The 25272-nt window shown below is 59.1% G+C and overlaps 1 protein-coding gene across 15 annotated transcripts in view; it reads left to right on the forward strand.

Annotated features, from left to right (window-relative positions):
* Nucleotides 1-25272, forward strand: part of ARHGEF10L (Rho guanine nucleotide exchange factor 10 like) — a 159752-nt gene that overhangs the window by 93439 nt on the left and 41041 nt on the right. For 10 of the 15 annotated variants that reach the window (XM_057305143.1, XM_044391492.3, XM_057305145.1 and 7 more), the window contains 9 exons: nt 290-463; nt 4383-4528; nt 6154-6168; nt 6400-6581; nt 9412-9527; nt 10096-10223; nt 11535-11635; nt 18946-19067; nt 24645-24731. In XM_057305143.1, the coding sequence (XP_057161126.1) occupies nt 290-463; nt 4383-4528; nt 6154-6168; nt 6400-6581; nt 9412-9527; nt 10096-10223; nt 11535-11635; nt 18946-19067; nt 24645-24731 (1071 nt within the window). The remainder of the gene's footprint in view (nt 1-289; nt 464-4382; nt 4529-6153; nt 6169-6399; nt 6582-9411; nt 9528-10095; nt 10224-11534; nt 11636-18945; nt 19068-24644; nt 24732-25272) is intronic. The other 5 variants (XM_057305144.1, XM_057305148.1, XM_048221710.2 and 2 more) reach the window with 1 other exon arrangement.

Raw genomic sequence — 25272 nt, forward strand, 5'->3', positions numbered from 1 at the left:
GCACTTTCCTCTCTGTCCTCAGAGCTGCCGGCTGCAGGAGGGGGCTCTCGGCAAACTGCTGATCAGTGAATTAGAGATTGATCCACATATTTATTTTATTTTTTCATCCATTAGCTATTTCTTGAGGCCTTGCTATATGTCACGTACCATCTTATCTATCTTGGCCAAAAGCGGGGCACCTTCAGCCCCGGTCTCTGCAGGAGGTGGGAGGGTGAGACCTGGATCCCAGGCCAGGGGAGGGTCTGCTGGGGCGCGGTTCTCAGCCCTGGGTCTCTCGGCATCCTGGCAGGACATGCTGAAGAACACCCCCAGGGGCCACCCGGACAGGCTCTCCCTGCAGCTCGCCCTCACGGAGCTGGAGACGCTGGCAGAGAAGCTCAATGAGCAGAAGCGGCTGGCCGACCAGGTGGCCGAGATCCAGCAGCTGACCAAGAGCGTCAGCGACCGCAGCAGCCTCAACAAGGTGAGCGTCAGGGTCCCCCCACCTGCGAGCCTTTACCTGCTCTGCCGCCTTTCACACCTGTCGCTCTGCCTCCTGCCCTCGGTCGCCCACTAGGTGGCAGTGTTCTCTGAGGGAGGGGAGTCCTTGCTTCTCTCTGAGCCCACAGACCTCACCTCCAGGATTAGAGTCTGCACTGCACCCCCATATTCATTACTATTCATGTTATTTTAGGATAAAAGCTGATTTTGTCCATCAGTGTCATTGGACACCAGAAATGACAGTCTAGCATCATGCGTATACAAGGAGGCTCTGGGGTCAGAATCTCGGTTTGAATCCAGATTTTGCCAATGATGCTCACTGTGTAGCTTCAGGGGAATCACCCAAGCTCTCTGGACCTCACTTGCTCCCTCTGAAACGAGGAGAACTCAGCGGTGCCTGAGCCCAAGGCCGCTGCGAGGCCAACAGAGGAGTCCTTAATATAGGGTGGCTATCGTTGCTACTAGTGTTATCGGTAAAGAAGAAAGAGGAAAAAGTCACACCATGTTTTGGGGGTTGCAACTCAGGAACATTCTAGTAAAAAAAAATCTTAGAAAACTTTCAGATGACTCCATAGAGAACCTTGTGTTTTCAAAACACAAAGCCAGTACCGAAAAGCATCGTCACCTCGAGTCACCTGTTGGTGCACGTGACATGAGGCGCTGGAAGCCGTCCCCAGACCCGGGAGGCCCTGCACCCTGGGCACCCCCTGCTTTCACCCACCGGAGGGTGGAGGCCGGTGGGGATGGCTCGGGGTGAGGCAACCCCATCTCGGGGCACAGAGGCAGGGACATTGGCTGTTCTTTGGGGCAGAGACATTGTGTGGGGTCGTCACGGGGAGGTGTTCCAATCTTTCAGGGAAAAACTGGGAGCCTCCTGGCTCTGTGGGCCTCAAAAGCAGAAGTAAGGCCAGTGACTAAGGCCAGTGGGATTTCAGCCACATGGGGTGGAACTTTCTAATAGTACAGGAAGCTTTGCCCAGAGGACAACAGCCCTTTCCAGGTGGCCTGCACTTTACAGTATATAATACTGACCTGTGCTGCGATCTTTTATCTTCTCCACAGGCCTGCGGAGCCTGGACAAGATAGCCTGTGGGGTCCCGTGCGGTTCTAAGCTTCAGGGGTCCTACATCTATTTTTTTTAAAAGATCTTATCGATTTTATTTTATTTGACAGAGAGAGCACAAGCAGGAGGGGCCGAGGGAGAGGGAGAAACAGACTCCCTGCTGAGCAGGGAGCCCAATGCGGGGCTCAATCCCAGGATCTTGAGATCATGACCTGAGCCGAAGGCAGATGCTTCCCCAACTGAGCCACCCAGGTGCCCCCAGGGGTCTCATATCTTAAGACTTTCCCTCCTCAGGCCAGATTCAGGTGGTACATGGGCTTTTAGGCCCACACAATATTTTTAAGATGGACTCAGTTGCCATCACTTAAAAATGGAAAGCTGTCCCATAAAATCTGGACTGGTAGGTCTTCTCGAAGGGTTGGAAGAGCTGGCACGCTTGCCCACCTTCCTGCAGGCCACTGGTCACCTGAGTAGCAGCTGCCCACACCCCCTCAGTCCCCAGGCCCTCCCTGCCTCCAGGCAGGACTCCCTAACCAACCCCATGCCAGCTCTCTACTTCGGAATGTCTCTAGAAAAACAGACTTCAGGCCAGCCTGGCACGTGTGCCAGAGCCACGGGAAGAGCTGGGCGGGCAGAAGACCAGAGCAGGTGCTAGGAAGGACTTCCTCCTGCCCGCCCAGCTCTTCCCGTGGCTCTGGCACACGTGTGTGGTCTTAAGCCAGAGAAACCCTCTTGCTTACAGAGAGGGAGCCCAAGGGAGGGGACAGAAGAGGACACTTCCCAAGTGCAGAGACCATCAGAAACCAGTGCACGTGCCAGGGGACCTGGGCAGTAAGGAGCCATGGTCACTGGCTGGAGGTCAGGAAAAGCCTGTTTGGTGTTGGGCAAGGAACCGAAAGCTCTGAGCCTCAGTTTCTCCACCTGTCAGGTGTGGGGTGTTTTCGAGATGTGTGGGATGTGGTTGTGGCAGTGACATGGTGGCACACTGGGCCTACCCCTGGCCAGCACCCCCCCCCCCCCCCGGGCAATCTCGGTCAGTTCTGAGACCAGTCCGGTGATTTTCCTCTTGCCGCCTGCCACCGAGGGGAAAGCAGAATTGAAACTGGGTGCGCCCCAAACGGAACCCTGCCGGCTTTTTCAAAATGTGCTTGCTCAGGAACCTCCAGGGGAGTGTTTGTGCAATATCCGTGTTTTTCCCCTTTTATCTGCCTGCGGGCCAGGGGCATGATTGCCAGCAGCCCAGGGGACTTCCAGGTTTTAGGTCATGCCACACTTGGCAGTCTTCGACGGGGCCCGCTGTCTTCGGGGTTCCAGCCTTGTTTCCATGAGCTGGCGTCAGCTTATTGGTGGAGGTGGGAGCGTCGGGGAGCCCGGCCTTAGCAGTGACGAGAGGCCCCCCGAGGGACCCTGGGTCATTTTTGTGTTAGGAGCAATGAGGCCTCCCCCACCCCTGTCACACCCAGCGGGCTGCCCGGTGCTGGGGACAGTGCATGTGCCTGGCCGTGTCCTGTGCTGCTGCTTGGCAAGCCGCTGTACTTCTGGAATCTTGGGTTCCTCCTCTGGGAATGGGGATGGCCTCAGGGGCTGTGGAGCTGGTTAAATGGGAAGTGGGATACTTAGTGCCAGGAGCAGTGCCCCGCGGGCAGTGGACATTGGTACCATTCAGGCCTCTGTGATGATCCGGGACACATGGTTCTAGGGAGAATGACAGGGCAGTCTCTCCGGGGGGAGGCTTGGGGTGATCTGCACTTTCCCAGCAGGGGTGAGGAGGGAAGGGAGGATGACTCTTGTCATCAGAGTCATGGGTTTTGGGAATGAATTTTGCTGAATATTTTCTTCCCCTCTGCAAAAAAAAAGTCCCTCTCAGTAAAAAGCTGTTTTCCCAGGAGGTCCCTGAGTGGGATGGGGGTCCTGGTGCTGGCAGGGTGTTCTTAGGGTCCAGCCCGAGATTGGCACACACCTGCTCAGCTGCCTGGGGCTTGGAGGTCTTCGGCCTCTTCAGAGGGTCACCTCACTGACTAGCAGGTTGGTGCCAACCCCCTCGTGCGGTGAGGCTGGCGGGCTGTTCAGTTCAGGCTGTGGGGCTGGGACCTCTTCCAGGCCCGAGGTTTCCCTGGGTGGGGCCACACCTCTTTGTGGCGAAGAGCGTCACAGCCAGTACGGCTGTGGGGACAGCAGCGCCCTAGTCGATGGAGTGTACACGTGCAGGGCCAGCTTCTCGGGTGTGTGACTGGTGCCGTCGCGCAGGCTGGTGCTCAGCAGGGCCCCCCACACTTGGTTTCATGTTGTGCAGTCACCATCCTGAAATCCTAATAACATTTGAATGAGGGCTGCATTTTCATCTTCCACCGGGCTCTGAAAATGATGTCACCAGGCCCGTTTGTGCGTTGCCTTGGTGATCTGAGCGGTGGGTCATTGCCCCATTTGATAGCCAAGGAAGTCGGGGTGTGGGCCAGTGAAGTGAACGGCCAGAGGGCTCTGTAGCCGGTGAGCGGGGAGCCAGGGTGGGAGCACGTATCCGCGACTCTGGAGCTTGTGTCGCTGGCAGTGGCTACCGCGGAGAGGGGTGGCCGGGGCTGGCTCACCTGAGCAGGGGTGCTGGCTGCGGGACAAGGGGGACAGTCAGAGAACCCAGTGTGAGGTCCTCTGGCCTCCTCCCCATTGCCTCTCATCAGGGCAGGGTGTGGGGGGCGGGGCCCTACCTCCTTCTCCGGGTCTCCCCACCCTGCTCCCTTCTGCATGACGGGGCGAGAGGTTTCTGGGTCTTTGGTGCAGTGACGTGTACGTGGCAGCCTGCGTGTGTTGCTGGGGTTGACTCGGCTCCGTCTCCCTCTCCCAGCTCTTGACCTCGGGTCAGAGGCAGCTGCTCCTGTGTGAGACACTGACAGAGACCGTGTACGGTGACCGCGGGCAGCTGATCAAGTCCAAGGAGCGCAGGGTCTTCCTGCTCAGCGACATGCTGGTCTGCGCCAATATCAATTTCAAGTAAGTGGGCCTGGGCCGTAGCCCCACTGTGGGGACCCCCTCCTGTTATGCCCCGGCTCCTGGACTGGCCTCTCTGCGAGGGGGGTCCCGTTTGGGCTCGCCTTGGGTTTCAGACATTCCGGCTTCCTCTCCCATCCCTCTTGGCCTGCTCTGTCCCTAGTCCCCGAGTGCCCAGGTGGGGAGCATCTGGAGGGGTCGTCCGGGGCCACCCTGGGCCTTTGGGCTGGTAGCTGGCCATCAGGCAGAGTGGTCTGTTCTAGAACTCTGCTGTTGGTAACTGAACAGCTTCCTGGGTTTCAACCGCTCTAAGAGATTTTGCCCCCACTGCCCAGAGCACTGCCTCCCCCACAGAGCCTGGCTTTCTGGTTCTGAGACTGAGGTGGAAGAAAGGCCTGGAGCTGGTCTTCTAGGCTGTGCCCGAAAGAATCGGAGCCTGGCTGGGGTGAGGGCGATGGTGCCGCGTGGGTTGCATTAGGCCTCCAGAAATCTTTTATTTGGCTCACACAGGGAGTTCACGCAAAGATTGAGACATTTTTTGACTTCTCTTGAAGATTTGAAGAGCCAACATTCTGGGCCCATGTTGCCCAGGGCCACACGGGCCTGGAGCTGGGTCACGTGGCCTCTTTACTAGGGCTTCTGCTCTGCCTGCTTCTTGGTCCCCACTTGCATCCCCCGCTTGGCCCTGTGGCCCAGAAATGATGCCCAGATGAACTCCAGCTGGGACCAGTCCAGCTGGGACCCTTCGCCACTCTCGTGGAGGAGACTGCTCTCAGTACTTGACAGCACTTTAAAAAACCATCGCGGAAACACCAATATGGTGACAATAACTGAGATCCAAGGGGCTGTCCCTGTACCCCTCAGCTGGAGCGCCTGTGCGGTGGGGGACGCCCACGGGGCCTGATGTGGGTTCCGCACCCAGAGTCGGCTGGTGCAGGCACGGCCGTGGAGTGGATTTGGGGACAGTCCCCATGGCTGTGGCTCACGCACCTTGGAACGGGAGCAAGCAGGGTCGTCTGGGGACCCCCATGCTCACTCACGTTCCATCCACCCATCTGTCCATCCACCCGTCCATCCATTAATCCTTCAAAGACTTATTGGGCCCTTACTTTATGCCAGTTCACAGGTCTGGAGGAGACCCGGCACTGGTAGGGCACTCGGGCAAGGAAGCTTCTGTCCCAGTTCAGTGTGGTGATGTTTAAGGCTAGCTCATTCCCTCCCTCCCTCGCTGATTCCAGCACTGAGATTTTTAAGGCAGCATATCTGATGAACCCCTGCTCTGCACTCCTGCTGCTCAGGGCCTCGCCTGGTGAGAGCTGTGATGGGGATGCTAGTGGCCCACTTTGAGGGGGTGGGGTTGGGGGATCAGCTTAGGTGATGCGGCGTGAGTCACGTGACCTGCCTGAGCATCGGAGTCCTTGTCTGGAATAATACAAGCTTCCCAGCAGGCCTGTGGTGGGAATCACAGGTGATTGGAGGCCAGTGGCCGGCTTGGGGAGAAGGCCCTCCTGTGGTCCCCGATGTCCACACCTGGCCCAGCCCAGTGGCTGTCCCCCCCCAGTCTCAGCCCCCTAGAAATCACGCAATAACAGGAATGACCTTCCTTTCCGTTTTGTCTTTTTCCTCAGGCCTGCCAACCACAGGTAGGGGTTTGGGGGCTTGGGGCTTCGGGGCATGTGATTCTGGATCTGGGCTGGGGCCTGGGCACCCCAGGGCTTCTGCCCTGCTCCGCCTGGCTTGGTTTGGGCCTGAGGTCTTGCGCTTGTGTTGCGAGGGGCCTGGCTGAGCCGGTGTGCTGAGGAGCATGCTCTGGGCTGGCCCTGGGCCTGGGTGGCTGCGGGCTCTCCAGGGCTTCCTCCTGTCTGTCCTGGCAGGGGCCAGCTGGAGATCAGCAGCCTGGTGCCCCTGGGGCCCAAGTACGTGGTGAAGTGGAACACGGCGCTACCCCAGGTGCAGGTGGTGGAGGTGGGCCAGGAGGGCGGCTCCTACGACAAGGACAACGTGCTCATCCAGCATGCGGGCGCGAAGAAGGCCTCCGCCGCGGGCCAGGCCCAGAGTGAGTACCCGCCCCGCTGCTGCCTGGGGGCACCTGCCCAGGTTGGGGGCCTGTCTGGGAACCCTTGACCGATGGGCCACCTGGCCGAGAGGCTCTGGCAGGTTTGCAGCCCCACGCTACACACGGACGCACACCCAGACCCCCAGCTGCTCGTGGACATTGTGGAGCCACACCTGCATCCCGCGCACCGTCCCCCCCACCCTACACCCGCGTGCACCTGTGTGTCTATAGCGTGTGCACGCACGATGCCTTTGAGCGCCAAAGCAGGACTTCTGTCCCTGCCTGACCACCGCCTGCCTCCTACGGGACCTCAGTGGATGGCTCTCCTCTCTGTGCCTCAGTTCCCCGCTCTGTGCAGTGAGGGGCCCAGGTGACACTCCCCTAGGTCCTTCAACCCTCAGGGACCAGGCTTAGGGCTGTCTGGCTCCAACTTTTTGGGCACGAGAGGAATGAGAACTCAGAGGGAGTGGTGCTGGGCAGCCTCTCAGCCGTGCGCCTCTCTCCGTCTCTGTCCGTCTCCGTGGTGGCCGCCACCATCAGGCCTGGTCTGGAGCAGGAGCCTTCTGGCTGTGGTCTTTCCCTGCGCCTTTGCCCCCTTCCCGTCCATCCTCCACCCACCCGCAGAGCCAGCTCTTCAGATGCCGATCAAATCTGTGTGTGTCACCGTCCACCCAGAAACCCACCCGTGGCTGCTCCTTGCTCCCCGGGTAAAGTCCCGGGTCCTCACTGGCACCCACACACCCCTCCTGGGGGTGCCATCCCGCCCTCCCCAGGCTGGCCACACTGGCCTCTCGGTTCCTGAGGGCAGAGCTCCCCTCCCGCCCCACCCCAGAGGCTTCTCCCAGCCTCTGCGCTTCTGCAGACTCTTCTGCTGTCCTCCTTTACTCATCTTAGCTCAGATGACACCTCTGCAGAGAAGCCTTCCCTGGTTCCTTTGAACTGGGCCAGGCCCCCCTGTCCTGGGCTCTCAAGGTCCAGTTCTGTGGTCACCTTCTCTGGTGATGGTTCAGCGGCAGCCCCCCCCCCTCCCCCGGGCCTGGTATGCAAGGGGTGTTAACAGCTGTTTGCTGAATGAAGGGAGGGTGCCAAGCTGCAGGGCTGGCAGGAAGGAGCTGTGGCGGAGGCCCCTTCCCCCGGCTCTGGTTCCCCTGCCCACCGGCCCGGCTCTGTCCGGGGCCTGACCTGGGAGGGTGCCTCGCTGGGCTGCGGACCATTTTGGCAGCGGAGAGGGAGGGATAGTACATTCGCTGTCGCCCTCGGAGGGCGGGCTGGCCGGCCGCGCCCACTCCCGGATGCTGTGCCTTTTCCCCTGGGTCTGTGAGCAGGAAGGGCTATTCGAGGTTTCCAGAAGCCCCCCCCAGCGAAGGGCCCCCAGAGGCACCTTCAGCCCTAGGTTGACTCCACCTCACCGCTACCAAGCACTCTGGGGCCCCTTCTTCACGGCCTCCTTTCTCTAAGCAGACTACTACGGGGCCTGACGCCCTTCAGGGGAAAGGAAAGAATTCTTGTTGAACCCGAGTTGGCCTTGAATGATTTTTTTATCACGTTGTTATTTCAAATATGTGCAAATATAAGACGAGGTACAAGAAACTCCTGATGCTTATATCCCTTGAACAAACCGTAAAACCAAAACAAAATCACAAGTGGGATAAAAAAAAAAGCTACAAAACAGTACAATTCGAATGAACAGCATTCCTTTAATGTGATGGGTGATGTCGTTTTGCTGGAACCCAGTTGCTTACCATGTGGCTGTGGGCCTCTTCTGGGGCGGGTTCTTTTGAGATCTCTGTGCCCCTCCCCTAGGGTGCCCTATGGTGACCCGCGTTGCCCACCCGCTTACCCCCTGGGCTCACCGCAGGGTCTGTCTTTGCTGTGAGTGCCTCACTTCCCTGCCAGGCCCCCCTCGCTCCCTGCTCATTACCTGGTGACTGCTCAGGTTCTCCTGCTCACTACCAGAGTCCACAGACGCCCTGACACCGTGCAGCAAAACGTGGCCTGAAAGTCATCCTATCCAGGTGACTCAGGATGTACATCCGTTTTCCAGATAGTCCTCTAAATGAAAACCCAAAATTAGCCTCCCCCGGGGCTCCATAAGACCCCAGCTTGAGAGACCGTGGCCTAGAGAATACAACCCAGATTCTCCAGCATGGCATTCAAGGACTTCCCTGCCTGGCCTCCTCCTCCTTCCTCCCCTGTCTCTGGCTGCTCGTCTCCCATGCCCCCAGTACTATATCTGTATCGTCCCCAGAGATCCAGGCACCCTCACTGTCCCCTTGCCCTGATAGCTTTCTCCCTAGTGCCTTTCGTCTGTTGTGGTTGTTAATTGACTGCTGCCTCTGTCCCCCCTCACCCAGGTCATAAACTACATAAGAACAGGGATCCTTTCTGTCTTGTTTACAGTTGTCACCCTGTAGGTCCTCATACATCTGTGAACACCTTGCTGTTTGTGGGCTTCCTGAAGCCACGGTGCCTTTGCATATGCTGTTCTCCTTTATGGCAGCATGACCACCACACGCCTGGCCCTGTGAAGGTTCCTCGCTTCTTGCAGGCACAGTTGGTTCTTAGTCTTATGGCCTCCTGTGACCCTTTGAGTGTGGCCCGGACCCCAGGTGCTAGACTACCTGTGATTGGATCTGTGTGTGTTCCCCTCCCCCCTGCCCCCTGTAGACTGGGAACTCCACCAGGGCAAGAGCCTGCTAATGTCTCCTTCTGTGTCTGTAGTGCCATATCTCCAGGGCGACAGGTCTCCTTTTTTGCAGCGAATGGACACTTGGGTCCTAATTAGCCCCTCTGCCACCCTGAAGTTGAGTTGGGTCTCTTCTCTGCCCAGATAAGGTGTATTTCGGCCCCCCGCGCCTCTTCCAGGAGCTGCAGGACCTGCAGAAAGACCTGGCCGTGGTCGAGCAGATAACCTTCCTCATCAGCACGCTGCACGGCACCTACCAGGTATCCAGCCCCGGCCCGGGTTTGTGCGGTCTGGGCTCCTCCCTTGGGCAGTGCCCGGATCAGCAGGCGGGGTGGGAGAGGGCTCCTGCCTTAGTCTAGGCCCCAGGCATGCTCCTGGCTTCTGAGTCCCACAAGCAGGAGGAGCGGCTAACGCTCTCCGTTGCTACCTAGACGCTGGTATGCGGCCTCTGGTTCGGGTTGAAGCTCCAATTTGGGATAAGTGGGGTCGGGCTGCGTGGCGATTCTTTTGTTGTCTGCGCAGTGACCGTTCAGTCTCGCAGCCCCTTTCTGGACCTCACCCCAAGGCTGGAGAGGAATCTGGCTGGGAGCTTGTGTTCCTCCCAAAGGAGGGGTGCCAGGTGGGGTCTGAACGAGGGCTGGGAAGCCTGCGCTGGGCTTGTGGCCCAGGGAGCCGGCCGCCTGCCATGGCTGAGCCAGAGGTCCCTGTCGAGCTCCCAGACCTCCCCAGCTCCTCTCCACCAGGGCCCCCCAAATGCCCTAGGATCCCGGGTGGCTTTGGGGGAGTCATCGGGCCACGTGGTGATCTCACTGGCTTCCTCAACCCTAGAACCTGAACATGACTGTGGCTCAAGACTGGTGCCTGGCCCTGCAGAGGCTGATGCGGGTGAAGGAGGAGGAGATCCATTCAGCCAACAAGTGTCGTCTCAGGCTCCTGCTTCCTGGAAAACCTGACAAGTGAGATGGGGAGTGGCCACCGCTGAGGGGGGGGGACGTGGAGAGGGGGCACCTGGAGCTGACCTGTTCGTCAGTGTGGTCATGGCCGTGGGCATGTACACTGGGCCTGGCCCAGCACGGTGTTTGGCACGGAGGGGTGCATTAGCCAATGAATAAATGAATGAATGACCGGATCATACCTGGCTTAAGCCCATCCTCTGTTAGGAGACTCAGGACCCAGATACTCTGCTGTTGGTTGGTTCCATTTGTGCTGCGACCTTTTCCTTCAGTCCAGAGGGTGTAGAGCCCTGGGACCAGGCCCTGGGTCTCCTCATGGACCCAGCCTCCCCCCAGCATGGCCCCGGTGAGGCTCCAAGAGTTGTTGGATAGCCGCCCCCCCACCCGCCAGCCATAGTAGGAGGTCAAGCTGAGCTCTGACCTAAAGCCTAAGCTGGTGCAGTGCAGGGGCTCACAGCCCGGGTTTGATCTTGAGGTTGGGGGGGACGGTGGGGGCCAGAGTGTTACAGGCGCACTGGCTGCAGGGCCGGGAAGATCAGAGCACTGTTGTTTGAGGCAAGGCCACGAGCCCAGGAGCCCAAGATAGAAGGCTCCAGGCTGGCGTGGCAGAGGCCGAGAGGCAGGGCTCTGGGCTGTAATCCAATCTGCCAGCCCCTTGCCGAGTGGCCTCCCGCTGCCCCTCCCCGCCCCCCCCCCCACTCCTTTTGCCCTTGGGAGAGTTAGTGACACTGGCCCTGCCTGCCTCCTGGGATGGCCCCCTGGTGGAGAACAGGCCCCAGAGGACCCTGAGGGACCCGCTGCTGCAAGGTGAGAGGACAGTAGTGTGACAACAGTGACCTCTAGCTGCCCAAGCGTGTCACAAGCTCATTCATTCACGGCTGCATTCATTCACCGGTGCATTCTGCAAACATTTGCTGAGCACCTGCCCTGGGCCAGGTGCTGGGAGCAGGCCCGCGGGAGCCTGTTCCTCCCTGCTGAGGCTCGCAGTCGCATGTGTACGTGTGTCTGATGAGGCCCGGGGGAAGCTGACCGGGGAGCCCTGGAAGGGCCTCTCGAGTCACTGGGCACCAAGCCCAGATGCCAGGGGCGGGGCTGGGGAGTGCAGCCTGGTGGCTTTGGGAGGGACCTCCATTCCGGGGCCATGGTGGGTGGAGGGACTCTTTGCCCCAGGGGACGGAGGCTTTGCTGGGTCACCAGGCTTTCTGGCCCTGCTCTGATGCCCTGAGCGGAGCTGGCGCCGCGGCCGGGCCTGTGGTGGAGGGAAGAACCAGGTGCTTGTTCTGGGCACTCATGCTCCTTGCTGTCTCGCCGCAGGTCCGGCCGCCCCATCAGCTTCATGGTGGTCTTCATCACCCCCAACCCCCTGAGCAAGATCTCCTGGGTCAACAGGTTGCACTTGGCCAAGATCGGACTCCGTGAGTTAAAGCCCTGGGGAGAGCGCCTCAGGGGACAGGGGTGCGGAACAGGGAAGCTTGGGGTGTGCATGTGGGGTGCGTGGGGGCAGGGGGGCTTCTAAGTTGGAGGGAGGCAGTGCCCTGGAGGAACACGGGAGCCAGGGTTCTGAGTCCTGAGGCTCTGCCTTGTAACGCTGGACAGTCCCTGCCCCTGTCTGAGCCTCAGTTTCCCCATCTGTAAAGTGATGGCAGTTGACAATGTCAACGAGTGGTTGTCAGGGCCCTGGGGGAGGGTGGTTAGGGCGTGGCTGCTGAGGGGCTTCCTTTTGGTTGGGGGTGATGACAATGTTCTAAACGTAGGTAGTGGGGAATATGCTAGAAACCTTGATGTGAATACTTGAAAAGGGCGGGTTTTACGGTAACCGAAACAAAACAGTGCAGGTTAGATTGAACTGATTCTCAACCAGGGCCTCTGTTATTTTTTTTCCTCCTACGCACCCCGTAATGATCACATGATAAATAAGACGCGTGTTCACAGAGCGCGTCCTACGTGGCAGACGGTTTTCTAAGCATCTTACACGCGTCTCTTTCTTTTCACACTGATGATACTCTGAGAGGTAGGTCCTGTTGTGAGCCCCCTTTTACAGTGGAGGCTCCGAGGCCCAGAGAGGTGCAGTGACTTGCCCAAGCTCACACAGCAGGAAGGGGCAGAGCTGGTGCTCAGACCCTGGGCAGTCAGCCCCCAGAGCCCACTCTGGACCGCTGTCCCTCTGCCTCCCCACATTGGGAGAGTTTCTGTCGTGCAAAACACGTTTGTTATGTTGTAATTACTTTATTTGTACTGTTTTTGAATTGACAAAAGGCCTAGGTCCTCGCCCATCAGAGCTACTATTTTCTGTCATATATTAGAATTCCCATTTGCTGCTTCTGGCCAATAACAGGGACATTTTTTGTTTGCTTCATTGTTGTTTTTAGTGTGATCTTATTATAGGTTTTGAGACATTTCTGGAAAGAAGTCAGGCCTTTTGACACTGGCTTTCATCAATTAAAAATAATTATGTAATGAGCCTTTACTGTGATTTTGGGCATGGGGAAAAGAGCAACAACAAAACCCGAAAGATCCCTGCACTCAGGGAAGCTATGATTTAGAGGGGCAGATAGGACATTACGTGAGGAACAAATCAACAGGGAGAAGTGGGTGATGTGACTGTCACCGAGCCTGGGAGCGGACCGCTGTCAGGGAGGGCCTCTGGGAGGTGACAGCCGAAGCCGACAGATCTGGGCAAAGCAGTCCAGGCTTCAGAACAGCAAGTGCAAAGGTCCTGCGATGGCCAGAGCTGATGAATCGTGGGGAGAGAAGTCGGCAGGTAGAAGGGTGGGCCGCTTTTCCAGAAAGCCAGGGCAAGATGCATGGAGCTTATTCTGAGCTTGACGGGCTGCTGTTCCTTGTACCAGTGAGAGCTGGGCAGCATCCTGGTCCGGTGTCCACTGGAGCGGATGGCTCTGCCCCTGTGCCGAGAGGGCATGTGGAGGTGGGAGGAAATGGGGAGGAGGTTGAGGTTTTGGGGGAGCCAGGGTCAGAGGCCTTCTTGATCTGGTGCTGACGTGGCACAAGCCTCGGCTGGATGTTTCCGGGCGACCAGGAGAGCTGCAGAGGGAGGAGAGAGAATTTTAATCAGAGACAGCCCCGGCCTTGGCAGCCGACCCCGGGGGAATTCTCGCCCCAGGGAGGGCGGACGTGGCTCCCCTGCTGGCCTGAGCTGATTGTACCCCTGCTCTAAAGGCAGCTCAGTCCGGTTTGAGGCCTGGCTGCTTTGCCGAGTGGGGCTTGGCGGCCGAGGGAGAGGAGGGGACGGGCGTGAGCCTTGCCTTTCTCGGCTGCCTGTGATGCGTGCTCCCCGCAATTTCACTGCAGCAAAAGTTTTAATGGAAGGAGAGTCATTTGAAATCTTATTTGAATGCCTGGGTTCCCCTGGGGCTTGAATAATTTGTTCCTTTTATTTTGCCAGTTTTTTTTTTTTTTTAATCTGCAGTGCCTGGCTGGGTGGGGTGGGGAATAATACCGCCTGTTAGTAATAGAATACGTTAAAAACATTTATTCACAAAGGATGTGATTCCTTTCTTTTTTTTGTTTTTTTTTGTACTTCTCTTTTCCTGACTACCACGTACGATCCTAATCCACTGAACGTTGAGGAAGGAGAGGGCTGGACTGGGGGTGCCTGGGATCCGGAATGGGGGGTCAGTTCTGCCCCTAGGGAGGAAAGGGCAGAGCACCCGGGGGAATCTGGGGACCCGCTTCACATCCCAGCGGCGCCCCTCCTGTGCCGTGTGGTCCAGGGAAAGGCCTCTGGGAGGTGACTCGGACTAGAGCTCCCGTGGTCCTCTCTCCTCTTACTTTTTGGGATCTTAGGGCCTCGTGAAATGGATCCGGGCTGCTTGAGGTCAGTTTCCGGATCTGTCCCTTCTCAGCTCTGTGATCTCGGGCAAATGATTTAGGCTTTAGATGCCCTTCTCCATCAGCAAGTGGTGATAATGCCAGCGCCCCCCTCACAGGGCTCTTGTGAACATATGGGTAGACGATGCGTCAAAGGCGCCTGGGACCGCCGGCCCCTGTGGGAGAAGCTCCTAGGACAAGGGGTGCCTGCATCTCACAGACGGGGAAGTGACCGGTCTAAGGTCGCATGTGATTCATTGCAGAACAGTTGCATGTGATTCATTGCAGAACAGGGACGGGTCGGGCCACCCTCCCACCCCTCTGCCAATTAGCTTCGTATTCATAAAGGCTCCAGGGAAGTGTTGCAGGTGGAAGGCCCCAGAGAAGGAAGACGCGTGGTCGGGGACTTCCAGTGCTCCCTGCTGTATCCCCTCACCTGAAGCTCTTGAAGTGCTGTGTTCATGGCTCTTACACTCCCCCCCGCCCCGGGGGCCCTGTAGCCTCTCCCACTTGAACCCTCCTTATTCCCACCTTCCCAGAGGACCTGGGCCGGGCAGGCTGCGGGCTGGTCCTAAGCTCACAGGGACACATCCGCACAGGCCATGGCCTGGGGGGCCCTCCCTCCCTGCCTCTGACTTGGCTAATGTTCCAGCCCCAGGTTCTCACAGTGACCCCACATTCCCCTTGATGAAGATCCAGTGACAGATCCTGAGCGCGGCCCTGAGCCTGGCCCAGGCAGCGTGCTGAGCGCGTTCTAGCTTTCATCTCCACTGACTCAACCATACAGACGTGGGTGCTGGGACCTGCCCAAGCCCTCAGGCTGCAGCAGTGGGTCTGCCCTCCGGAGCGGTCGTACCCCAGCTGCGTGACCACGGCCATTCGCTTGACCTCCCCGGGCTGCCGGGTCTGTCTCTCTGCGAGGGGGTGTTTGGAAAAGAAGGGTGCTGATGTCCCGCCAGCCCCCATGTCCGTGGCCGTGGCCAGAGGCCTCTCCGTGGCGCTGGGGGTGTAAGAGGACCTTTGAGGGCAGCCTCGGATTTGGAAAGTAGAGAAGGGTGGTCTGGGCTGTCGCCCTGGAGTGTCACAGCAGTGGCAGGAGAGGCACAGCACTGGGACTGAGCACAGGAGGGGACAGAGGAACAGGGCAGGGTGGGGGGCTCAGACGGGTGGAGGTGGGGTGGCCGCCCTCAAGCCTGTGGCTAGGCAGACCCCTCACCTCCAGGACAGTGATCTCATTATTTCTTGAGGGCCTGGCATGTACAAGGTGTTAAATCTTCTTTCTTCCCCCAGCGCTCACAGTGACACTCGAATGGTTGGAATCATTTCCCCCTTTTCCAGAGGAGGCAGCAGACTCAGAGAGGTTCAGCATCTGGCTCTGTGTCACACAGGGAGGGAGCTGGAGGCGGAGTTGGGATCTGCCAGGGCCGAGCTGGCACAGTCAGCCTCCTGCCGTGGGCGGGGCGGCTCTAAGGGCACGGAGGTGGGGGGAGTGCAAGGGGCTGTGGCCTCCAGCCCCGGAGCCTCCCCCGCTTCCCCACGGGGTGCTCCTGCGTTCGGTGGGTGCTGGCAAACAGAGCCGGGCGCTAAATAAGCCCCCACTTAATGTCAATTGGAAATCTCGGCTCTGCCGACGGTGCCAGTTCTTAATGTCACTTATCCCAAGCGGGCTTTCAATTTTCAACTGCGACAGCCTCCTAATTTGGTCTCAGCTGCCCTGGTTTTGTGACAGGAACAATGGCAGTGGCAGATGGGGAGCTGCAGCTCCATTTTCCTTTAACGTTCCCGATCGCAGGCAGGGAAAGCGCCATCTGGAAGGAGAAGGTCAGATCATTAAAAAATATATATCATAATAAATTGCCAGGACTTGATGGGCTGTGGATGTGGGGAAAGGAGAGCAGAGGAGCTCGGGCAGCATGGTGATGGAGGGGGGTTTATGTTCACAGACCCAGCTTGGGGAAGGAGCTGGAGCCCAGGGGGCAGGTGTGTTTCAGCCGTCTGTTGGGCTTTCGGGTGGTCGGAGCCTGATCATAAGCTCCTTGAGAGGAGGGCGGACTCCAGTCCTGCCCATCCTTATTCGCCAACCAGGGGCTTGTCCAAGAGGCAGCGCAGTGTTGCAAGGTCAGCACCTGCCCCGGGGAAGGGTGCTGCTGTGCAGGGCAGGCCGTCTGGGCTGTCACCCCGTGCTCGGTCCGTTCTCCACCTCCTGGGCCCAGCCTTTGATGTCCTCTGGCTTCTAGTTCCCGGGTAGGAGGGGGATGCAAACATCCACCCCTCCTGGCATCCCTGAGGGTGAAATAAGGCCTCATGTGGGCCAGAGCTTTGTAAACTGTGAAGTGTGGTGCCTATGGGCATTCTGTTAGGACAGGGCCTGTCCCATGCCGTAGCTGTCCTTTCTGTAATGGTCTCGCCTCCTTGGTGAGCTGCCCTTTCCTGTGACTCTGTCTCCAGGACCCAGCGGGGTGGAGGGCCTGACGCTGGGGCCGCCTCTGCGCCTGTTTGGGGAATGAGCTCGCCGCGCAACCCCTGGACTGCTGGCGGAGTGGGCTCCCCGGGTGGGCGGGCCGGAGCCTCTGCCGAAGCCGGTGGTTATGTCGTAATGCCTGACGTTTGCGGACGTCTTTTACTTCTCAGAGAGCGTCCTCCCCTGCCACCTTGTCCCAGCTCCTCGTGCCACAACCGGCACTGGGATGCCACCGTTCCCTCGTGGCAGTGGCATTGTTAAAAGCCACGTTATTGAGGTATGATTGACATACCTCGTACAGAACGCAGGCGAGGCTGGGGAGTCTGTGTGCACACACAAACATGCACACGCGTGCACACTCATGCACACTCATGCACACACACACACACACACACACACACACACACACACACACACATGCATATGCAGAGGAAGAAAGAGGCAAGCCAATAAAAGAGCCAATAGGCACTGAGACAGGAAGTGATGGAGGGGAGGGGGAGGGTGGTGGTCTGTGGAGGCCACTCCCGGAAGGTGGACAAGAAACCTAAACCTTGGGGAGGAGAAGAGCCAGCCCCGGGGGCAGGGAGGACAGCACTCCAGGCGGAGGGAATGTCCCGGGCTCATTTGTGTAAGTGGCTGAGGAAAGCCTAGTTCAGTGGAGCCTGGGACTGAAGGATCGTCCTCACTGTTCTGGAAAAGTCTGGATTTGATTCCAAGTGAATGAGACTCGATGGACGTGGGAACCATGACGCCCAGCGGAAGTTTAGCGGGATGGTTCTGGCTGTCGTGGGGAGGACTGACCGTAGGGAGCAGTGGTCAGCGCAAACCCGTCTGGAGGCCCTCGTGGCTGGTGAGCCCTCTTGGACGGAGCTGACCCTTGCTGGGCCTGGGTGGGCCCGGGTCCCTGCTTCCTCCTGGTCTCTGACTAGACACGTTGGGGGTGTCACGACTCTTCTGCGGAAGACCTCTCCTCCCGTCCCTGAAGCTCCAGGTGCCCTTCAGCTTGATGTCATTGTGTTAAGTGGCCCCTCTGGCCCGGGGCGCCACCTTCCGTCCTCTGGCTCTCCGTTTCCCAGCAGAGCTGCCCCCTGGTTCTCCAGAAGCCGTCATGCCCACGGGCCTCAGTGGGGGAGCCGGTGGCCGGGAGACGGCATTGGAGTCCGGCAGACCCAGGTCCCCATCTGGACTCTGGCACCAGCCGTGCACGTGACCTAGTCAATTCCTTCATCCCCGAGGGTCGGTCTCATTGTCCATTAGGAGAAAAGCACGATTCCCACTGAGCTTGGTTATCTTGAAAACGAGAACTGGGGAACACATCCATGGCCCCTGGCACGTGCCTGCTTGCGGACACACAGTGGGTGCCTTCCCTGTGCCCTGCCCCTGCTGTCAAGGTTCCAGGAAGGCGCCCCCCCTATGGAGCACAGACAAGGATGGGCTCTTGAGCAGGGAGAATTCTCCGGGAGGGATGGCAGTTTACCCGCTCGCTCACGCCCTCCTTTCATTCATCCTTTCAGCCCGTGCTTGCTGAGCACTGACCATGTGCTGGGTGCCAGGGAGACCGTGGCAGACAAGACAGGCCAGGTCCTGGCTGCCCTGAGCTTACATTCTAGGGACGTATGCAGACAGACCACGAACAAGGAAATAGACAAAGTGATTCTAGATCATGGTGAAGGCTATGCAGGAAATAAGATGTGGTCTCTAGACTGTTTTCTGAGAGAGGGGTCATGATAGCCAGGGTGGTCAGGGAGGACTTCTTGGAGGTGGTGGCATGTGAGGCAGCCCCGACCTACGTGGGGGAGACAGTGCAGAGTGAGGTGTAGCCGATGCCCTTGAGCATAGTGCTGTCCAGATGTGAGTCTGGACCTGCACTTCTCACAGGCCCCCGGCGCCTCAGTGTCCAGCCGGACAGGGAACCTGGAGGCGGAGGACCACCTGAGTCTCAGGGTGGGTCTTCAGGGAAGCAGGAGAGAGTCATCCTCTTGACCATCATCATCAGAGTCGGCTCTTATCTTCTGACTTGTTTTTGGCCGTCTCCTCCATCTAGAGGCACCTCTAGACCTCCAGGTCAGGGCAGCAGGGCCTGGACTGGGCTCAGCACCACGACATTTTTGAAACCCTTTCTTGTCTACTCTTTCACTGGATCCTCACGATGACCTCAGGACAAAGGCATTTTTATGCCCCTGATTCATAGGGGAAGAAATCGAGGCTTAGCGTTGGGGGACTTTGCACAAGGCTGCTCAGTGAGAGGGTGGACCAGCCAGGACTCAAATCTTCGATTTCCCGACCCAGGGTCATGAGCATGGAGCGAGGCCGGGTTTCGTCTTGGCTGGGCAGGCATGGGGCTGGGGGCGGCCCCCTGGGCTCACCGGGCTGCTCACTGCCTGCTTGGTCCTCGGACTCTGACCGGCTTCACTCACCTCCTTCCTCTTGCTGTAGGCGAGGAGAACCAGCCGGGCTGGCTATGTCCGGACGAGGACAAGAAGAGCAAAGCCCCGTTCTGGTGCCCCATCCTGGCCTGCTGCATCCCCGCCTTCTCCTCCCGGGGCCTCAGCCTGCAGGTGAGTGGAGTAGATCTCGAGGAGCCCACCACGAAGGTGGCTTGTGGGAGAACTGGGGTTTCCAGGTTGTGCCCGCCGCAGGAGAGGGCCAGGGTGCAGTCCCAGCTTCTCCACCTCCTACGGATGGAGTTGGTCAAGACGTTTTGGTGCTCTAGGCAGGAGTCAGCCTCCCCACCCAATCTATGGGGATAGATGCCCTTTGTGGGTCCAGCGAATGGAAAATTCCGTGATTTTGAGCTAACAAACAGCTATGATCTCATCAGCTGATGGCATGACTCCAGCTCAGAAGAGAGGCCGGAATATACCCGAGTGGCTCTGCCAGACATAGGTTGGCCCCTGTCTCCCTGTCTGATGCTGCCAGGCAGGAGCCACTTCTGGCCCCATGGCCGTCATGCCTGCGTCTGTCAAGCACCTACTGTTTTCCCCAGTGCTTTGCCACCACTGTCTTGTTTTGATACTTGTAAGAACTCCATGAATAGATGTTTCTAGATCTGTTTCCCAGGTTAGAAACTCCAGCTCAGACAGGTGACGTGATTTTCTAAAAACACAGCCAGTTGTGATGGGTCCAGGAATTGGCACCTTGCTTCGCCTCATTCCAGCACCCGTGTGCCCCACCCCTAGCACGCTCCCTCCACTGTCACCTGTCCTTGATGTCCCCGCGGCGCTTACCCCTCCCTCTGGGGTCGTTACTGCCCATCCTCCTCCCTAGGAGAGGAGCTCATGTGAGCTCTGGGGAGGGGGAGGCGCAGGCTTGGGACCTAGATACCTAAGCCCTAAGAGCCAAGCTAATTGGGGCGCCAAACAGCGAAAAGCACGTACCCTTGAGACATCAGTTCGGCCATTAGTTCATTCATTTGTCAGTCTGTTCTGCGTATAATTTTTGAGCACCTACTACGTGCCAGGCCCCGTGCTGGACGCTGGGTGTATGGTGGTGACCAAAACATACAAGGTCCCCACCCTCCTGTAGCTTTCAGTCTGGAGAGAGACAGCAACACCCTGGCAGACAAAAGGGAGCGCAGAAGAGTGATGGGTGTTGTATCAGCTGGGATAGATACGGGGGGGGGGGGGCTCCATGGTTACGGGCGGAGAGGGCCTCTCGGAGGAGGTGGCGGACCTGAGTGGCAAGAAGGCTCCGATCCCCTGCGGGCCCAGGGGAAGAATATCCCAAACAGAGCAGCACAGAGGTGGGAGCAGTCTGGGAAGCTGCAGCTCGGTGAGCTGGGAGGAGAGGCCAGGGCTCAGGTCCCATGGGGGTGCGCCGGGCCACTCCAGCTTCCCGGGCTGGTCGCGGCTGGGTTTTATTCTCAGGGCAATGACACCCCAAGAATGGCTCCACACAGGGGACCAGAACCTCTGATGTACATTTTGGAAAGATCATCTGGACCTTCTGGCTGAGGTGTGAGCGACTGAACTGTGGCCCCAGAGGGAGCAAGACTGGGGACTGAGAGACCGACACAGTCGTCGGTGCAGGGGTCTCGCCGAGCTGAGGCAGGACTTGGCAGGTGGAGGCAGGGCCAGGCTGGGGCGAGGTGAGCGGGGCCCTCACCTAACCACGATGAGTGCGATTTTACTGTAATACTTACAAAACCAAACCAGCAAATTGTGGCCTTGGTTTGGCTGCTTTTTTGGGGGTAAGTGGTGGGCTGGGATTAGGGTGGGGCAAGGCCGTGCAATGCAGGGTCCGTTTCTGCGTGTGTTTACAGTCTTACTAATTGTTCATCGTGGATTTTTTTGTACTAATGTTTATTGCCAAAAATTGTGTTACAATATTCTTTTGGATGTTGGGGTGTTTTGGCCCCCTCTCCTCCCTCTCGTCCTGGGTCTAGGGGACTGGGGGCGTGGGGACGCATTCGGGGAGTGTGCCGGGGTAGGGCTGGTCCCACTGGTGAGAGTTCAGATGGGGCCGAGGGGGCAGGAGGGCCATACCCAGCTCTTGAGCCTGTGCACCCAGAAGTGGTGTCAGGGGTGGTGGAGTGTTCCCCGTGCCACAGTCTGATGGAGGGGGTGCAGTCAGGTCCCAGCACTGCTCGGTGGCTGGTGGCTGGGGTGGCAGTAACAGCGGTGTGGCGGCAAGCCCTTCCAGGAGGCGTCCACGCCAGGCTTTGTTCTAGGCACTTCACCACCGGTAACTCTGGTCCTCCCTGCTGCCCTCAGACCCTCCGAGGCGGCGCTTGCCCACCCTCACTGAGGAAGGAGGGTCTTCTTGACTCGTTCCTGGCAAGGGAGGCCAGGTGCTGTTCGTTTCTGTAGGGCTCCGGAAAGCCGGCCTTTGTAGGCCTTCAGACCTCGTTGATTAAGGGGGAGGCCTGCTGAGTTTTGTGAGCTCCTTCCCAGCACGGGGTCGGGGTTCCCATGGGCCTTGGGGCTGGGTGGGTGTGGGGGTGGGGGGGTAGAGTCCTTGGAGTGGGGATTTCTTAGTGTCCCCCTGCCTGTGGCTCACCTGGCCCTAGGATATGGAGAAGGCTGACCCTGGGGTGCCTTCTGTTTCCTCCCGACGGCCTTAGCCCTCTCGAGAATATGGGACTCAGGCCATGGCCTGACAGGTCACTCCTGGGCGGTGAGGTCACAGACAAGCCGCTGCCTCCAGGGACTCCCTGAAAGAAACCCACCCTGCTGGGGAGCCGTCTTCCACCCAGACCTGGGGGACACGCATCTGAGAACCTGCTCCTGTGGAATTCTCCAGGCCTGCCGGCGTATAGGCCCCTGCCTGGCATCTGCCCCGGAACCCCTATGTGAGTGAATCTTCTGGGGCAATGAGCCTGTGGAGCTCCTGAGGGAGATACCAGAGCCTGGTTGTTCCCGTTTGCTGGCCCCCAAGACACCACTTCCGCTGTCCCTGCCCCTGCCGCCTGCCCCAGCCTGGGCGCATGTGCCCCATGAGCTCTGCGCGGGCAGCCGGATGAATGCGGGCCTTGGAGTGCCAGGGCCTTGTCCAGTCACTGTGGGAACAGACGTGAGCATGTCGGCCGCCGTCTGGGCCTGCCTCTGGGCCCGCCGCCTCTCCCCAGGCCCTGTCCCAGGGGCCTCGGGCTCTGTGGCTGGCCTAATGGGAGCCGGTGACTAAGTGCGCCCTCCAGGAAAGGCTCGCTGGCTCCAGTCCCCTCCCAGTGTAGATGAGGTCAGTGCTGTTGTACCATCAGCCGGAGCAGGGTGTGTGGCGGGTTTTCTCCCTCAAAGGAGCAGGGATGTGGGGGCCGAAGGAAGAAGCGTTTCTCCTCTCTGTGCTGATGGGTGGCTGGCGCCCGGGCTGGGCCACACCGAAGACTTCCTTGAGAGGACAGCGATGGGGCACACCCATCCCTGGGCTGGAGCTCCAGCTCCGCACGTGCCAGCCGCGTGACACTGGGAATCCGCTTTAATGCACTGTGTGATTCACGCCAGACCCTGGCTAGCTGGTTGCGTGGCATGCATGCAGAGTTCAAGAGATGTGAGCAAAGATCGGGGGGCATTTTGGCCCCCAGGAAGACACGAGTGTCCGTTCCGAAGGATTTCTGAACTCCTGTCACCCCAGCAGCACCCTTGGCAGCACCCATCCAAGCTGGAGGCTGTGCCTGGACAGGGGGGCAGGAGGGCAAGGGGAGGGCTCCGTGCAGCCTGTCCCCCCGTGAGCTGTGGTTCAGCCTGGGGGCCTGCCTGGGGACAGGGGCTTGGGGACAGGGGAGGGATGCTGCCCGCGCCAAGGTGCTCTACGATTAGCGCCTGGGAGGCCTGGGGGCTGCAGCCCTGACCTGTACAGCGTGCTGGCCGAGCGCCTCTGTCCTGGCCCTCCCTAGCCAGAGCTGCTGGCTGTTTGTGGGGTCCCTGCCTCCTGACTCTGCCCCAGCCCGCCCCTCCTGGCATGGTGTGGCTCAGGAGTCGAGGTGGCACACGTAGAAGGCCAGCACGTCCCACAGGAAGTGCCCAGCCGCGCGCCAAGTGCGTTCTGTCTGCCTCTGCAATCCCCGCCACCATCCTGGCAAGGCGTCAGGGTCTCCACGACCATGAGGAACTGATTTGTGGGGTCACCGGCTGGTAGCAGCTGAGTTGGGACTGGAGCCCGGGCTGGCTGCACCCACAGCCTGTCTCCGTCCTCCAGCCCTGAGCCGCTCTCCTCTGCACTGCCCGGGGTACCTTGGTTTGGGAGAGCCGGCTTCCTGGCACAGATGGGACTCCTGGGTCCAAGGAACCGTTTGAGTTTTTGCCATCACTTTGGACCCGGGTTCTGTGGATTCGGCTGACATCTGGGCCCCCTGGAGTTGCCATGGAAACGTCGCAGTTGCCCCTTCCCCGTCTGTGAGAGGACGGGAGCGGCAGCCTGGCAGGAGGGCTGGGCAGCCTTAGCTGTGTGTGGCCCACCGTGAAGCAAAATGGCCAGGAGCAGGGGCCTGAGGGTGCTTGGAGCGGTGGGGGGCAGAGCGAGGGGGGCCTCCTGCTCTGGGCGTCTGGATCTGCCTTCCCAGCTGCGCAGAAGTGGGAGCCAGGAGCGCAGAGGCCTGCAATAGGGCGGCCTGGCCTCTGGGTGGAATTGAACTAGAGTGGGAAGGGCGCTGAGCCGGGAGTTGGAACTCGGAATTCCAGCCCTGACTCTGCTGCCAACTTGCTGTGTGACCTTGAGCCAGTCGTGTCCCCCCACCCCCACCCCCATGCCCCGAACTTCCAATTTGCCAACTCCTAAATGAGGGGACTGGAGGAGGTGACCTTTCTGGGCTTCCTCACCTTGAGCCAGCCTTTGGACACTGTTAGAACATCTGCACGGGGCTGGGGCCAGCCCCGGCCTTCAGCACCAGCAGGGGGCAGCACCTGCCCAGCAAAGGCCCGTGGTGGTCACCTTCCAGCATGGTCCGTGACAGGGCCAGGCCACCTCCTTGCACTGCTGTCCTGGCCGGAGAGACAGACTGGCGAGGTCTCGCTCAGAGAACAGGCCCCAGAGAACCATCTGGCACGGGGCTTGGGGCAGCAGATGCAGGAGGAGCAGGCAGCCTTGATGACAGCCGGTCCCAGATGGGGCCCCTGGCCCCCAGGGGCAGCCTGCACAAGCCCCCCAGGCCTCTGGTGCGGGGGGGCTGGTCTGCAGAGTGGCTCTGTTGTCGAGGGGAGTGGAACCAGATGTCCAGCACCCCTTCCTTCCTCCACCGTGCTTCTCTGGAGGGACGCAGGGAGATCTAGGAGGGAGGCTGGCGCAGGCCAGGCCCTGTCATCCTCCTGTGGCCTAGGGCAATCATGTGTCCGCCGTGAACCTCATTTCCCTTCTGTAAAATAAGGTGGGGTGGGTGTTAGTGGTTTTCACCAAATCTTATCCAGATGTTGCTTAGTTAGAAAAATTGGTGGCTGGCCCAGAGTATCACTCAGGCTCGTCCTAGCCAGAAGGTTCTAGGAGAGCGTTGGTCAAATGTGAGTGCATAGGAATTGCCTGGAGAGCCTGTGAAACCCATCGCTTTCTGGTCCCCACCCCCATCAGGGATTCTCATCTGGGACCTGCATGGGGCCCAGAAATCTGCAGGTTGAACACCTCCGCAGATAGCTCAGACAGAGGTCCTGCTGCCGAACGTTCCGACATGTTGATGCTTAGCCCCTTGTGCGCCTTCTGTGTCTCCGCAGCTTGGGGCCCTGGTCCACAGTCCTGTCAGCTGCCCCCTGCTGGGCTTCTCAGCGGTCAGCACGTCCCTTCCACAAGGCTACCTCTGGGTAAGTCACTCCCGAGCCGGCCAGGGATTCTGGCCTCAGGACAGAAGCAGGGAGGTCGGCACTGGGAAGGGAGTGGGGGAAAATGCTGCCTGTCTGCCGGCCCCCGTTATGTGCACCTTCACCCAGGAAGTCCTTCCTGGGAACCTCTGTGCCAGGCTCTGTGCTCAGAGTGGGCAGACGCAGCTTCACTGGGGACAACAGAAAACCAGGGGACAAGGAAGTGAGCATGACTTGTGCAAATGGCCACGTTCCATGAAGGAAATGAGTGGAGCTGTGCAGAGTATCTGGGTGACAGGGTCTCTACCCTGGGGGTCAGGAAGCAGGGCTGGTTATTGCCCAGCTCTTGCAGAGATCCCAGCCCACCTTTTTCTCCCTGGGATTCCCGGGCAGAGCCTCTCTCCATTTAAATGGGCACCGTTATGATCCTTGTGATGCAGACTGTGTTCTCCCATAGACTCCCTGAGGTTCCACCTCCCCACCCCTCTGGCCACCTTCCAGCTCCTGCTTATTCCTGCCTCCAGGCACTCAGGCAGGAAAACTC

This window comes from Ursus arctos, unplaced genomic scaffold (assembly GCF_023065955.2).
Source record: "Ursus arctos isolate Adak ecotype North America unplaced genomic scaffold, UrsArc2.0 scaffold_32, whole genome shotgun sequence".
In the NCBI taxonomy this organism is placed as follows: Eukaryota; Metazoa; Chordata; class Mammalia; order Carnivora; family Ursidae; genus Ursus; species Ursus arctos.